The following is a 16,876-nucleotide window of genomic DNA, read 5'->3' on the forward strand; positions in this document are numbered from 1 at the left end:
AGATTCAGTTATTACAATTTTTCTAAAGAAACAAATCACAAATATTTACGATAAAGACACGATGGTGCTGTTTCTTATTATTAAATTTTATGCACGCTACGGTGACTTGGAACCTACCGATTACACCTCGTTCGCTACACCTGTGTCTGAATTGATGTTTTGGCTTTCACAGAAAGTAATCTAAGGGTTCCTGGTAAATTATTAGGTCAACATTTCTGTTACCACAAATTCATCAAAATCTAGTTTTCTCGTATGAATTGTTTTACGTTTGTCATGTTGAGGATTGTTATAACTTACTAAACTGTATGGGTTTGCTCATTTTTGAAGGCCATGCGGTGACTTAAAATTATTAATTCTTCTTCATTTAGTTTTTATTTGATATTTGTTTCATGGACAATAAGATCAATCTTATAATATATATGTGTAAATACAGCGGAATTAAAAAAATCTTATAAAATTCACAAGAGTAAAACAGGGACCTTAATTAAACGAAACAAATGAACACAACACAGTTGACGGGCAACAACAAAAGACAGTCACTGGAAGTGGTTAAAAACTGGTAATTACATATTTGTGTCCGCGATGTTTACTGCTCAACCAGCATTAAATTTCGTTTTCGCGGTCAATCAATTAAAAATTTAATTATCATGCCACCACATTCGTTATCTGTATATTTATTACATTCATATACTATATGACATTTATCTTATTGCAATTTATTGATATGACCATTAAAATGTGATCATACGTTAGACATACATTTATTAAAAATGAAAATATCTTTTATCAACACGCCTCATTTAAATGAACTTTGTACTCGATTTCATAATGTGTCAAACAGACAACAACCCAAATAAACAAAAACATGGAAGATCGCCTACAGGTTGACATGTAAGGTTCATTTGACGATTTTGATACCATTATAAATCGATACTACCATATCACAATAAAACGAATTAAATTAAGACTCTCCAAGTGCTGATTTCAAAAGAATTTGTCAAAAAATAGTATCAAGATGAATCATAAGATAAACACGTATATGATTTTGATCAACTTGTATATCATCTTCGTATTCGTTCACAACTCCGAAACTTGATTCCAGATTAGTAGGCTAACAAAAAAGACTTACTGGAACATATGAGAAGAATTCGAAAAAAAATGAATTGTTGAATATTTGGATAATAAAACTGAAATCACAACAAAAAGTAATATCATAAAAATACTGAACTCCGAGGAAAATTCAAAAAGGAAAGTCCCTATTAAAAAGGTCAAAAACATCAAATGAATAGATTCAACTGTCATAATTTTATTCCTATCTTATTCAAACAGATTGAAAGTATGAATTATCGTTGGTAATTTTTTACATATGATGACGTTATATTTGGATAATTAAACTGAAATCACAACTTTAAACATGAGTCAAACCCATGATGTATATTTGGTTATAAAATGACCAAACACGAAAAAAACGACTCGATTTAAACGAAAAAAATAAAAGTGTCTAATTTATAACAAAGTTTTAACGATAAACAAATACGACACACAGTTTTAATTGAAAGGAAGCTGTTATATATTAGACCGTTAGTTTCAAACAAAGCTACCTTTAGATGAATTTGGCTATTTATTTTTTATACTTTGACATATAGCTCTTCAACGGTTTCTGTGCTTTCACATTTTCGGAGTTCAAATGTTTGGCTTTGAGCGTTCCTGGTGAAGGTAAATCCAGAAAAGCGCTTCTGACGCAAGAAATTATTAAACGTGTTGTTTTCAATTTTTTTATCAATTCAGTTGTTTTAAATTTTTATATTTACGTCAGACGCTCGTTTCGTCTTAAAAAAAGACTCATCAGTGAATCAAGAATCCAAATATATAAAAAAAGGCCATAAATGTAAGACGTTGAAGAACATTGAGGACCAACAATTCCTATCTTTTTTGCCAAATACAGCGTAGGTTTTAATCTACTTATTAGGTACAAAAGCATTACATAAATTCAGTTTCGTTAATAGTTAACAGTTTTACAGATGATATCGGATATGTTCCTTACGTCGTAACTACAATGCCCTTTTAGACTATTTACCAAGAGTTAAAATGAAGAAGGTATAAGCAATTAAGAGCCACCGCCGTACTACCTACAAACATGAGTAAATACAATACTGTATTTTAAAGGCACTATTATGCAAGCACTTTGAAATCATCCATTCATAAATTTTACGGATGCCAACACGAGTTGGTTGACCGTTATGGAATAACTGTTTCATAGATGATATCGAATATGTTCCTTATATATCGTAACTACAATACCCTTCCCTTTTGACCTACCGAATTCGACTATTTATCGGATTTGTAATAACATAAGTAAAACGACGGATGGCACACGTGGAGCAGGAAATGCTTACCCTTCCGGAGAACCTGAGATCACCCCCCAGGTTTTGATGGGGTTTGTATTGCTTAGTTTTTAGTTTTCTATGGTGTGTCTTCTGTACTGTTATTTGTCTGTCTCTCTTTTTATTTTTGCCATGGCGTTGTCAGTTTATTTTCTATCTATGAGTTTGAAACTTCCTTTTGGTATCTTTCGTCCCTCTTTTTTTAATTAATTCAAACGAGAAAAGTAATGGTCTAATGTATTACATGATATGTTACGAAAAACATATTACAGAGCTGAATATTACTGATAGTATTCATTGAAAGGAAGCCTCTTTGTTATATATAAAGTTTCGGGCAACACGAGTAATTCCAAAGTGTTGGTGGGATAAGCTTTTATTATTTAATATTAAGTAGCTTGTCTTTCTGTCGTTTCTTCTGGTCATTTTGAAGTATTGATAAACCTATTCATTTTCGTGTAGTTAAAAAGATATGTGATTTTAAGCTGCCATCTATGTATTTGTTAAAACTAATGTAAATTTCATACATGTTTTGTCCATTCACTTGGGGCAATATATGATTCAGTGTGTGTACTCTTTGATAAACCAATTAGGTATGATTGAAGTACAAACAATATATGTTTCATAATGTATCCAAAATGAAAGCTGATCATCTTATTTATGCAAATGGTTTTATTATTATTGTTAAGAACAGTGATAACGATTTTTCGAAATCCAGAATATATACTTTATGCATTTGATGTTGCAATTTATGATAGATAGTAAGCTTTTATCTCATATATGCATCCCGTGATTAAACAATGTGCATCACTTTTGATCTGGATAGGGAGACATATCTATGCAAGTTTTTTTTAAAGTGGACTTCCTACACATATTGATATCGAAACAAAATGAGTAATATAGTCAAAATAAAATAAATAAAGTAAATATATATTTAAATCTCTATTTGCATTCGAATGTTATGATAACGAGTACCGCTTGTAAAATATTAAATCAATTTACTCAAATAAATTAAATAAAGAAAAACAACATTACAAAAACTGCTAAACAAACTGTTGAATTTTTTTTTAATCTAATCTAACCAGCCTTAGTCTGCAGTCACAACAATTGTACCTGGAATATAAAGAAAATTCGTCAAATCAATTTCAAACAGTAATATCTGAATTGTTTGAATTTTGAATTTGAAAATATAGATTATTTAGAACAAATCTTTGTAAGATCAGTTCAACCGTATTATAACTTACATTGCTAACAATGGCCAAAGTCAATATTAATAACTTTTGATATAAATGCTTTTGTCATACTAGAATCGCGCTTGCTCTGATTATAACAAATAAAAAAGGTAAATAACAAAAACAAAAAAAACAAAAAAACAGAAAGAAAATTTAAAAACGAAAAGTCTTTTTGCGGAGTTAAATATGTTAAAAGTTTTCTTCTGTTTCCCAAGACTTATTTTCCCTAATTCAGTAGTATAAATATAAATTTGAGAATTGAAATGGTGAATGTGTGAAAAAGATAACATCCCACTCACAGAGCAGAAAAAATGAAAACTGCCAATGGGTCTTCAACACAGTGAGAGAATCCAGCACCCGATGACGGGCTTCAGCTGACGACTTAACAAAAATATGTAATATTTTAATGAAAATAAATGGACACCATACTAAACTTCAAAACTGAAATTAAAACAAACATACAAAACAAACAAAAGGCAGAGGATCCTGAATTGGTACAGGCGTAAAAGTGTGGCGTGGTTAAACATGTTATGTGAGATCTTAACCCTACCCTTAACCCTCTACGTACCAAATGTAGAATAATCAAACACACAGCAATACTTACAGTGAGAATCAGTTTAAAAAAGTCCAACGTCATAATAGGTTAGTAAAAAAACCTTAACAAAATGACAATGATACATAAATTAATAACGAACTGCTAGCAGTTACAGAAATGCCAGATATGCCAGCTCCAGACTTCATTTAAACTGGTTAAAAGATTGTGTATTCATCATACAGAAAAGTACAATCCCTTTTGTTAGAGGTCAGTATCATACCATAAAAAAATATGAGAGAAACATACATCCGCGTCAACAACTGGTTTTAGAATAAATTTGTTCATTTCTAATGCAAAGACCCTATGAGTGAATCAATATTAATACCAGAATATACCATATTTAATTAACTGACACAGTATCGCAATAATGTCCCGTCTGAATAAGTCTGTTTATAGGTTTGGTTAGCCTTTGTATTGAATGCTGACATCTTTGTGCTTTGTTTTTAATATTACCAAAAACATATTAGATGAGATAACCTGCACGTATATTTATGAGATGTCGACATGTCTTTTGTAGACGAAACTAACGTCTGGCATAAACGTCTGGCGTAAACATGAAATTTCAATCCTGGTATATATGATGAGATCATTCAGATTCGGGAATGATACCGTTAATAAAATTTAGTAAATGGTTCTATTAGTTTGTGATATCGAAAACTCTTGTGTAATATTTTTTCAGTAATACAGAGATCTTTCTTTGAAAAAAAATACGTTGTTACATAAAAGAGCGAATCAAACAAGTCGAGATATATTAACAACTCTATGACTAATGGGATTCACTATGCATTTTGAATATTTCGCCTCTCTTTTCCTTAAAAACAAAGATAGAGCGTTACTCATAAGTTGTTTTTTATTATTAAAAGGAAAACCAAATGAAAATTTTCTGATTATGATTATCATAATCGTTATCATAAGGATATATATTTGTCGGGAAATATAGACACTGAAGTCATATTACATGTAATATTATAGATTCGAAATATTTGATGCAGTAGATGGTATATGGTTCAAGAATTAAGGAAGAACCAATATGGCAAAGGTAACTTTTTAAAAAACAACAAAGCAAATACAACCTCACTTCATATTATTTCTTATTTCATAATGCATTTCATACGGAACGATATCTGTAGAATCAACCCTGCAAAACGAAGCATGACTGTATCTCTTTTTAGAAATGATTAAGATTTTCACATGAACTATATTCTTTAAACAAATTAAGTTTTCATGAACAAATTGCAAGTATGATTGATTTTGAAATTGGAAATACATGTGTTGAAAATAAAATGATTGATTTACTAACACGTTTCAATTTCGAAATCGAAGCAACTTTCATCACAAGTATCAGTATTTTGCTAAACGGAATGTACGTTTGTATATGTGATTCACTTGTTTTTGTTAATATTTTTTTTTATAGTTATACCATTTCAATCGATATTTTTGTCTGTCTATGATGCAATTTTACACTACTGTTCTAGGTTAGACTGAAGGTTGGCGCCTGTTTATACCTTTACACACGTTTCATTTGTTTGCACCTGTCCTACTCGGGAACTGTTGTTTTTATATAGATAAAACCGTTTCTTGTTTTCTGTCTCATCTGTTTAAACTTGATCATTGTGTAATCCTATAATAGTCCGTATTTAAGGCCGTTCTTTGACATATACAGCTTTTTTATTTCACATGTTCACTAGGATGGAGAGCAGGTATGGACAGAATTACATTGCAATATAACGCATTACATGTGTAATGATATTATTAAGTGAACAAAAATCATTTTAAAAAACAACATGAAGGTACAAGGAATTCTAGCACATGCAATAACTGTTCCTTATATGTATATTAAATTTAAGTATCAAGTAAAAATTCTATTCAATACAAATATTAATTTTCAACATCATAAGGGTTTGAAGGTATAATACATCTCAGGTGTCTCTCTAAAAAGAAATTATAGAGATAATGTTAAATTCACTTTCATAAATAGACATTTGTTTTATAAATTCCAAAAAAAATATGGGAATTTCTTTTCTAATTAAATAATAAACAAAGAGATTAATGTATTACCTAGTGTCAAAACGGCGAAAAGATTGATTGTTTAACACACTAATTAGTGTTTTATGACAATGTTCTGTTATACAAGCAAGGTATTCATTGATGTTTTGAAAAACAGTAAAACACTTTAACAGTTATGCTTTTCAAATAAAAAAATAAATCAATATCTTACCTGAAAAATCCAGTCGTTATATTACGCTCCCTATCGATCACTACATTAACCCGAATAATCCAGTCGTTATATTACGCTCCGCTATCGATCACTACATTAACCCGAATAATCCAGTCGTTATATTACGCTCCCTATCGATCACTACATTAACCTCGAAAGGTGGAGAGAATCGGAGACGGTAAAGGCTTGAATTATTCGAGTAAATCAATATCCAAATTATAATATTTTTCAGTAATTCAAAAATCTTAACTTCTGCTTTAGCCAAATCTCCAACAATCTCTGAAAGATATATAGTATGTGAAAAAAAGTAATGCAATGTAATGCAATGTAATGCATGTAATTACACAACTGGTTTTCTCAAGTAATGCATTAAATTACAATTGCATGTAATGCAAAAGTTGTGACATGACACATTTCAAGCAATTACATGGAAAAATGTAATGCATTACCACTTGCCTGAAGGAGAGTTGTGACATTGGCACTCATACAACATCTTATTTCTAGTTATATATCAAAATTTGCTAAATACAGTCTGTATAACTAGTATTTCAGATCCAACAACAATAGCTGTGATTTTCATTTACTGTAACTACCATACAAGTGTTAATGTTTTAGTTTTGCAATACAATGATTCATTTAAAGACGTTTTTCCATAAAACGTTAATGTATGTTATAACATGTATAATTTAGGTTTCTTTTTCTATCTCTAGATACTGAATGATTCGATACATGGTATTATTACATTGCATCCATTGTTGTTCAAGATAATTGATACGCCACAGTTTCAGAGACTGAGGAACATTAAACAACTTGGGGGATGTTACTTTGTTTATCCTGGTGCATCACATAACCGATTTGAACATAGCATTGGGTAAATATCTTGATAAGTTTGAAGATATCATAATGAAGTTGTCAATGGAAATGAAGTTCTGGTCATTTTGATGAAAGAGTTCAAAACTTCAGTAATTCAAAATTTTCGTGAATAAAACTTTATACAAGCGCTCCTTTGATGATATTATTGGCACTGATGGAAGGCCATTTCAATTTTTCAGTCGAATTTTTAATGAGTCATTTTTTAACGAAACGCACGTTAAAAACCATAATTCGGGTATATTTTGATAAGTTGTTTTACAGCCACTAGCTAGGTAAATCCCGCTGCTGGTGGAGGTTAATCTCCTGGCAAGGGTAGGTAAGCCAGCCAAGTAGTCAGCACTTGCATGCGTTTAACCGTTAACAAATGTTTAAATTCTTCGAAAAACTTTAGACTGTATACCCCATGGATGGATTACCTTAGCTGTATGCGACAAAAACATTCGGAAATATATTAAGTCCCCTATGTATTTAGCTTCGTAATTATGTTGGTGATTGGATATTCAACGAATAGTTTTAATAAATGAAACGAACGTTTGGGTAACAAAATAAAAAGCCTGGCATATTTAATATGATTGTTCATTTATGTTATACTTTAAACCAAACAAATGACCAAAATCTGACTAAGACAATTCTTAATTTATGCTTGTATTAATTTAGTTCGAACTTAATTTAACTTAATATTACTTTTCCGGTTACATATTGTGTTTAATGAAACAACATTGGTATTGTTGGTTATTTATACGTACTAACGGTCAAATGTATGTTCAGCTAACAGGCTTAGAATATAACATGTTTCAGTAATATAGGCCCAAAAAGTCATGTTAAACAAAAAATTTAATGCAATAACCATTTAAGTTTCGCATAATCTTTGTTTCATTGCCAATCCTATTGTGTTTTGATATTGTTCCATTGAAAATAGTTTATGATATAAGTTTTTAAGATATATTCATTATGTAGAACATGTCACTTAGCCAGCAAATTAGCAGATCATTTACAGTTGAAACTGCAAGAAGACATCAACAAAATGAAAGAAAAAGAGCAAGACTATTCAAGGCTCCAAAAAGCAGTAATGACCCCTAAAGATAAATTGTGTATCGAAATAGCTGCTTTATGTCACGACTTAGGTGCGTATAATAGTTTTAAATTATATCATAAGGACTGTACAGATGCTGTAAAAAAAAAATGGGAAAGACAATTTACGTCTTCATAGGAAATAGTTATTACTAGGGGGAAAATGCAATTATTTTTTAGTTTGAATTTTAATTAGCCGCTTGAAATTTATAAACATCAGTTTACCGAAATCATCCGGCTCAAATGATAAAATTTAACTAAATGTAAAAAATGAAATATTGAGCCATACAGAATGTAGACTTTGCGCAAAACAGTAAAATCAACCCTTATTTTTTGGAATCATTGAATAACTTGCATTCGTTTTATGTGTTCAAGCTTTAGATTTTGTCTTTTGATTACGGACTTTCCGTTTTGGATTTTCCTCTGAGTTCGGTATTTTAGTTAAGGTGGTACCCAACAGGGAGATAACTCTGTAAAGTTAGCTAAACGTTTGAATTACGTTGTGTTGTAAACGGAATATTAAGCTTCTCGATGATCAAAATTGGTGTTTGCCAAACTGCTATATAACCAGTGTAATGTTTCTGACAAAACGATTGGTTCAAAGTTTTGAATTTTTTGTATTTTTGTTAAAGGGTCAAAGTAAATACTTTGAAAAAATTTTATGAAAATTAAACGAGCCAAATTAATTTTAGTGAAAGTGTTAGGTACCACCTTAATTTACTTATTTCAATATGCATACTAACAAAATTACTCCATCACAGAATGTACACTCACATAGTGTTAGTAGAAGAATCTTACACATAGCTGTAATATTACTAGTATTCTCCGAGGAATATCACGGTCTACATGAAAAGCTACGACCAAACATATAGAAATTGTAACAGATAGTTGTAAAATTAAATGATTACTTTATTATCAAGGGCATGGACCATTTTCACATTTGTTTGATCAGATGTTTCCCGCAGCAATGAAGAAGAAATATATGGATAATAAGACGTTGACGGTGTGTACTAAGGATGACAGTAACAGCAAGAAGAAAGAGGTAAAATAACAAAAATACTAAGGACAATTCATAACGAAAAGTGTCTTAAAGGAGACCTGACACGATTTTTAAAATAAACAAAAATCAATTAATTTTTACTCAATTATACTATATAAACATATTTCAAACAAAATATTTATTAAAAAAACTCCAAATTAAACTAATTACATGTTTTGTAATCACCGCGTCCCCTGGCCTATGAATTTTAATTAGATAGGCGATCACGTGACCAGATGACGTCACTGGCACTATCTAGGTCAGACAGTGGTCAGCGGTTGAAGTGTTATAAGAAATTGAACGATAGGAAGTATGGACAGCTGTGACAGTGAAATTCCCGATGTTTCTAGACTAGTAGATATACGTCCGTATCAATTTGAACCAATAGGCAACGAAATTAATCCCGGAGAAGACAGCAATTCATCATCAGAGACCTCGGACATCGACGACTTGTCTCAGGCCGACGACAGACTACTGAACACCGACTGGTTCGTATTTATTCATTTTTGTCGTTATGGTATATTATTTTTTTAAACCAAAGTTATAATTAGGTATTCTATTTTTATATACAATGTAGTCATAAACTATGCGAATAATTGAACTGAAAGTCGTTTATATGTACGTGCGCCTCTCATCTAAAATCGTACATTTTTAGTTGAAAAACTCACCCATTGACCGCTCTTATTTGGGTCAACTTTAAAGATAATGTATAAGATTGTAGGAATATTAAGCGAGGGGGAGGCTTTAGAATATAAATGAATCTGGTCATGCAATGTCATTATTTTTGTGACTTGTCATTTATTTCGTATCCTATCACTATTCATGATATTGAAGTTGTTCGGTAATGTAAGTAAAGGCCTACATGTTGTTTTCGGCTTTTATAGGTGTGACTGTGGGAATTGTGAACCCATGACAACATCTGAAGAATGTACATGTTGTTCGAATGTATCAGCAGTAAGTTTCCACATGCAACCAGAAGACCTGCAGTGTATCACAGAGCACGAAGTGTTTGTTGCTAACTGCCTCAACAGACACGTTTTACAAGTTAGCATGTATGCTTACCTGGAAAATGTGGGACCTTTTGATGACAACGAGCCAATAAATGAGTAAATGTTTTTTTCTTATTTTTACTGCATTCCTCTTGACCTTGCATATTCATTTTCAGCCTTTGTGATAACTTGCATATGCGTTTACAACTTTCATGATAGCATGTACATTGCTCGTGTCGTGATGCTGCTGTCTCATTTTAACTGTTCATCGCTAGCTCCATAATTTCCAAACAAGCGATCTGTCATGATGCAGAAAAAATGTTATCCACGCCTTGACTGAATCAAAGACACCAAATTATTAAACCAGTTACAAGACAAAAAAACTCCAAGCTCTCACATAATTTGATATAAAGTAGCACCACAAACATTATGCATAAATCTCAGTAAATTATTCATTCACTGACAGAATCCAAGAAGACAAATTCCATCAGACTATAGAAGTATAACTCTTTAACAGTCAATTGGAAAACAATGTTAGTTTTGACAAATTTATTAACATGCGTCATAATAAAAGTTATATACAATTAATACAAATAATATTTTATTAATGCAACATTCATATATACAAATAAAATCATAATTTTATTTATGCAACAATTTCATATTTTCAATTATCATGCTTGAAATAAAGGTTATAACAATCGTTTGTTTTAACATGAAACTTCTATCTACAGGAGGTACCGCTTCATGGCATACAGACGTTTTGTTCAATGGATTTGGCATAGACTAGGACGACACAACAGAAAGATATTACCAGCATGTGTGGTGAAAAAAATAAGAGATACTTTCCCATCAGAGACATATTCTGGTTTTAAATATGCAGTTGTTTGACAAATTCATGTGTTCAACTATTAAATTTTAAAATTTGAATACAAATTGTTTTTGACTTTTCTTGTTTGGAAAAGAGGATTGGTCATTATTTACTGTCTTTGAAATCGTGATCTGTGTCTTTGAATAAGGTCATTCTTCCTGAACGGGGTGAATGTTGATGTCATGTGATCTGGATGGTGATTGTTGTATACACGCACATCATCAGAAGCAGATGTATATGATTTGAACTCTTCTCGTCTTCTCTCTACCACAGCCTGTTTGATGAGGGTCACATAAACTGAAAAAAATTAATACTACTATGAATAAACAATTGTCAAATAAAGAGTGACTTCTAAGCTACAACATGTTTTTTTTTATTTGTCAAAGAAGTATTTTGTGATATACTTATATATATACATGTATAACCAAATTACTGAATTCAATATCAAACTTACTTCCTTTATCCACAGCTTGGATTAACTGTTCTGGTTTAAAACTGTTTTTAAAATCTCATCAAACAGTGTACTTCTGAAGGTACTTTAAATTTACAAATGGATATCTGGCGCAGTAAAGTTTCCAATAATGTTATTTAAATACTTACCAAATGTTGGTGCAGTCTTCTTTGGCTTGACCACTGCCTCAGTACCCTTTTTGGCCTTTGGGTAACACATACTGAAACGCTGTTCCCCAGTCTTGGTTGTTGCTTGCTGTCTCCCACTGTTCTCGTTATAATGAAGAGCAGCAATACTCAATCTGTAAATATCAATACATAAATTAGTCTGACAATATTTCTTAAATTTGCACAACTAGTATATTGTATGTATAACATTTAGCAAGGAAGTACATTTGTACAACATTTGTTTTAAAAATTTATCATAGATGTCGCACAGTTGTTTTTATCAAATTCTAATCCAGTAACTGCTCATTGTATTGAACACAGTGATGCATGCATTGGTAATACAATTCAAATTTAAAGCTTACTATATGGTACAGGTTTTGCTTATTGTTGAAGGCTGCACAGTGAAATATATATATATAGATAGTTACTTTTATATTATTTGCTTCCAGTGGGTATTCATTGGCAATCATGCAACAGGTTCTGATTTTTATAAAATTTATATTATCAATTATTACCTTGCAAGCATTGTTGGGTAGAAGAAGTGGGTGCTTTTTGGGCAGAAGTGGTTCACCAAGGAATGGAACACCTCCAAAGAGTATGTCTGGTAAACAGGTGATAACTTGGGTACATCTACCATTAGGTACCTGCTTTCCACAATGTCCTTTAGTCTCTTGTATGGAACTGAACCTGAAACATGAATTACCAATAAACATAACATATATCATTTGCTCATCATTTAACAATATTCACTATTCAATGTTCTTATTATTTTTAAATATTTCATTTCAAATTTTTTGTACATATGCCTCGTTTTAATATATGTGTATCATATCAAATTACTTTGATGAAGAAACAAGTTTAAGATATTGCTATATTGTCATATCGGGACCTTTTATAGCTAACTATGCGGTATGGGCTTTGCACATTGTTGAAGCTGTACGGTGACCTGTAGTTGTAAATGTCTGTAATTTGGTCTCTTGTGGATAGTTGTCCTATTGGCAATCATACCACATCTTTTTTATATTTATGAGAATAAAGAGAACATAGTTTACCTTCATTTAACCACTGCCGGTCTACTGTGATAGGCTGATGCTCACATCTTGGATAAAGTATGGAGTGGTTCTCATGTTTGTTGCTGATGTGGTTTACTATTGACCGCCATTTTGCCAACTTCAGGTCTCCGTTAGTACCACAGGAAGATGATATCCAATAGATGTGGTTGACTATGGATTTGATCCATGGACGAATGTCCTTACTACCCGACTTCTTTGCAGCAGCTTCAAGCTTCTTAGATATTCCTGCAAAATAAAAGGGATAATGTAAAAACAGATTTGGAAAAATATTAAAGAGAGTTTGTATTTTGGAAGGTTATGTACAAATTTTAAATTGAATAAATGAATAATTTTTTCGTACATAGAATTTAAAACTTTATATAAGTATTGTTGGCGGTACATGGCTAATAATAGATAAACAACAAATCTGACTATGCATTATGGGCGTTGCTCATTGTTGAAGGCCGTATGTCGACCTATAGTTGTCAATGTCTGTGTCATTTTGTAGATAGTTGTCTCATTGGCAATCATACCACATCTTCTTTTTTATGCTATAGTTACCTTTAGCTACATGCCACACATCAAACAGGTGGTTTGTTCTGTCTTGCTCAGTGCGCATGAACTTCTTTATTGAAGAATGTCTGTCTGTGACTAAATCTTTAATTTTGATGTGCATCATGTTCTCTAGGTATCTGATGGACCTCTTCAAACCTTCCAACTCCATATGAGCAGAGCCTTTCACTTCGTTGCACTGTAAAAAAAATAAGTACGTTTAAAACATGAACTGCTTTGGTTTAAAAATATGTTTACAAAAATATATTTATTGGCCACAATGTTAATACAACAACCATAAATAAGAATAAAAAAATCATTTTTTTTTTATACTGAAAGAATTTGTAAATTTCTCACTTTCTTCAAATAATGTGTATGCCCTTTATGATTGGACATAAAGTATCTTCTTCTATAACAAATACATTTTTTGTTTGCATGCTCTCTTTATTTGGTGTTTACCCAGGATATGCTTTTATCAGATTCTTAGGTTATCGTCTTTTTTAAAATAAAATACTAAGCGACAGTTTAATTTTTTATCCGAACTGATCATTTCATCTTATTTCAACATACCTGTACCAATTGGAAGTCTAAAATCTTGCTGGTCTCCAAATCCATCATGGTGTATGATCCGTACTTTGCAGAATAGCCAGGAGAATCACATCTTGCATCCCCACCAACAATAACTTCTTTGTCATACAGGTCTGTGAGAAGTGATGTCTGCTCTGCATCCCAGGCCCTAGAAGCAGATGGAGATATATACAAAGTCTGTAGTCTGTTGTAGGTTCTTGAAGATATGGTCTGCATGTTGAGGTGTTGAAACATCTGTAGAACTTTACTGGAGTTGGACCCGCTACACAGGATGGCAGTTGCTGTCATCAGATTACCCCATGGTAAGTTGTTGTGGCAAGACTGGCTCTTCCAGATGGATACATGCCCCTTCAAACAGACTGTGTTGGTGACAACCATGGAACCTTTGGTATTCTTTATAAGGGCAACAGCTTCACCAGAGCAGTAACGACAAACAGACAAGAGCTCGGATAGTGCTGACTCACTCACCATAAACTGTTTTTCTTCAGCTGGGGTAGCCTTGGAGTTGAGTTTGTAGTTCATTTCAGACTCAGTATCTGAATCATCATCAGAACTGGAAAATAAAAAAAATATTTTTAGATAACTGTTTAGCTCATTGAAGGTTTGACAATGTTAAATATGGACAGACTGGTTTTAAAATATATTGAGACAGGAAGCAGGCTGAGGACACATTGAATATGATCTACTTATATATATAAAATGTAAATAGTTTATTACGTACATAGACTTCTGACTTTGTAGTGTTGGGTTTTCTTATTGTTGAAGGCTGAACTGTGACGTTAGTTTAATTCTTAATTTCTACATCTTTAGGTCTCTTGTATAAAGAGCTGTCTCATTGGCAGTCATACTAACTAATTATATGTTTTCAAGATTTTAAAAAATATTTCAAACCTTGCAACCATTTCATTAAATATTCACTTATAGTAATACACTAAATTAATCTAACAATACAACTTATAAATATACCTCATTTCATCATCTGTTGGATTGTAGTCTGAGTCACTATCCTCAGGTTCTGCAACTTCATCATCACTGTCGCTATGGTTCTCTACATCTATACAGGGTGATGGTCCATCTGTCTGTGTTGCTGTTGTACTGAAAGTCTTCGTCTGGACTGTCATAGCACCTGTTATCTTCTGGTCAGTCTGATGACCCCTGGTTCTACGTTGTGGATGTAATTTCACTTGTAGCTTTTTGTTAACCATCCTGATTGATGTGCTAGGCTTGAAAGGTGTTTCCACTGGCTTGGGCTGAGGTGTTTCAACTGGTTTGGGCTGAGGCGTTTCCACTGGCTTGGGCTGTGGTATCATTTCACCTTCAATTGGAGTACATGGAAGAACCTCTGTGTCGTCCAACTGGACAGATGTGGCTGTGTCTTTTTGCTTTGGAGTCGGTGCACTCACATGACTATCATATGCCATTTGCAAAATCTGTAACATAAATTTTAAAATTAGTGTTGCTAACATGGCTAATGTATTAAATAAACATAAATGTGAACTTGAAGACAAACAAATATAAAGTGCTCATCATTTAAATTTATAATTTTATACAATTAAAAATTTATAAAACTTATACTTTTTTTTATTATTTTATAATTCTTTTTTTATTATAATATTAATTATATCAACTTAAGAAATTCTGCCAAACTGATTTCACATAGTTATATTATTATTTGTAAAGGCACACAGCTGTTTACTAGCTGTTTTATTTCACTGAATTAGAATTAATTTACTGTAATACACAAACCCCTTTAAAACTTGTTAACCTTTCCCCACGTGTGATGAAAAATCGCGTACCTGTAAAATATTTATCGTGAAAATTCTGTAATCAGGTACATGTATTTAACTAACCGCTTGACCACCTGCGAAGAACGTGATCGGCTGATCAATGGTGCGTGTACACACACCTGAGGCGTGTAATTTACCTGAATCGAAATTAGTAGTGAAGCTGTGTGCAATGATTAAATAATTTAACACGGTCAATTTTAAATGACTTGACAATTATCTGACTTATACATATATAATAAAGACATGAAAATATAAAATGAGGCTGACAAAAAATAAAACTTACCTCTGCCTTTCGGCGTTTCTCAAAGGCACCTCTTCTGATGGGGATGCTCAGCTTCTCGCCATCTTGGATACCTGTGTCAGGTACAGGTACGTCGGGCTTTGCGTCAGGTAGTAGGGTTAGCTTGTATGTAATTCCAAGTTGTGTCATCAAATCGGGGTCTTTGGTAAAACTCTGTTTGGAGAAATGTGCCGAACACAATCTATGATTTGGTCCAGGTACAAAGTTCCACCTTCTGCAGAAATGTATCCACGCCTTCCGAAGTTGAACATCAGTTGGGAAACGGAAAAAACTTATCCCAGTGCCTTTTTTTGCCTCATTGTTGCACCCATAGGCTGCACAATACACCATGGCTGGTTTGCATGTATGTCAGTGTCAAACAAAAACGTTATTTGATTTTTTTTTCTAATGATGAGATGAGTGATTGATGCTGTCAGTCAGAATTATCGTACAGTGCCTGTGACGTCACAGGCTCGAGAGCCTCGTTATCGCAATGAATTTTTGCATATTCAACAGGTCAACGAGATGTCAATCAAATTAACCTATATATACGAAACTGGTCACAGGTAGTTGAAAAATCCTTTACACAAACATATTTCAAGCCAAAATATGGAAAATAAAGCAAAAACCCGATTTCATGTCAGGTCTCCTTTAACAAATGGCAAATTCAAAAGCTCAAACACATCAAACGAATTGAAAATAATTGACATATTCCTGATATGGTTCATGC

At 32.4% G+C, this 16,876-nt stretch overlaps 2 protein-coding genes and 1 long non-coding RNA gene across 4 annotated transcripts; 2 read left to right on the forward strand and 1 right to left on the reverse strand.

Moving 5' to 3' along the window:
• The first annotated feature begins 5,197 nt into the window (after positions 1–5,197).
• LOC143078523 (deoxynucleoside triphosphate triphosphohydrolase SAMHD1-like) lies at positions 5,198–9,421 on the forward strand. The gene is made up of 4 exons (XM_076253385.1): positions 5,198–5,247; positions 7,137–7,297; positions 8,257–8,423; positions 9,291–9,421. The coding sequence occupies exons 1-4, from the start codon at positions 5,239–5,241 to the stop codon at positions 9,419–9,421; spliced, it is 468 nt and encodes a 155-aa protein (XP_076109500.1). The 5' UTR covers positions 5,198–5,238.
• A 208-nt stretch (positions 9,422–9,629) lies between these two features.
• Positions 9,630–11,631, forward strand: LOC143079095 (uncharacterized). The gene is made up of 3 exons (XR_012979331.1): positions 9,630–9,897; positions 10,294–10,515; positions 11,133–11,631. It is a non-coding gene; the product is annotated as an uncharacterized LOC143079095 (long non-coding RNA).
• LOC143079094 (uncharacterized) lies at positions 11,379–16,795 on the reverse strand. 2 transcript variants are annotated; one of them, XM_076254268.1, is made up of 8 exons: positions 16,150–16,795; positions 15,046–15,509; positions 14,062–14,632; positions 13,501–13,690; positions 12,940–13,185; positions 12,403–12,574; positions 11,870–12,021; positions 11,379–11,566 (listed from the first exon to the last, which is right to left on the reverse strand). In XM_076254268.1, the coding sequence occupies exons 1-8, from the start codon at positions 16,495–16,497 to the stop codon at positions 11,379–11,381; spliced, it is 2,331 nt and encodes a 776-aa protein (XP_076110383.1). In that variant the 5' UTR covers positions 16,498–16,795. The 2 variants fall into 2 exon arrangements, with proteins under 2 accessions (XP_076110383.1, XP_076110384.1); XM_076254269.1 differs by lacking the exon at positions 16,150–16,795 and adding an exon at positions 15,826–16,128.
• Between the last annotated feature and the right edge of the window lie 81 nt (positions 16,796–16,876).

Source organism: Mytilus galloprovincialis, chromosome 6 (assembly GCF_965363235.1).
Source record: "Mytilus galloprovincialis chromosome 6, xbMytGall1.hap1.1, whole genome shotgun sequence".
NCBI classification, from domain to species: Eukaryota; Metazoa; Mollusca; class Bivalvia; order Mytilida; family Mytilidae; genus Mytilus; species Mytilus galloprovincialis.

Bases quoted from the DNA above. Each gene is read 5' to 3' on its own strand.
- LOC143079094 (XM_076254268.1), bottom strand. From the start codon at position 16,497: ATGGTGTATTGTGCAGCCTATGGGTGCAACAATGAGGCAAAAAAAGGC. The intron at 15,510-16,149 runs GTAAGTTTTATT...TTTATGTTACAG, and splicing joins AGAAACGCCGAAAGGCAGAG to ATTTTGCAAATGGCATATGA. The intron at 11,567-11,869 runs GTAAGTATTTAA...AATTTTTTTCAG, and splicing joins GAAGACTGCACCAACATTTG to TTTATGTGACCCTCATCAAA.
- LOC143078523 (XM_076253385.1), top strand. The intron at 7,298-8,256 runs GTAAATATCTTG...TTCATTATGTAG, and splicing joins CGATTTGAACATAGCATTGG to AACATGTCACTTAGCCAGCA. The intron at 8,424-9,290 runs GTGCGTATAATA...TTTATTATCAAG, and splicing joins TGCTTTATGTCACGACTTAG to GGCATGGACCATTTTCACAT.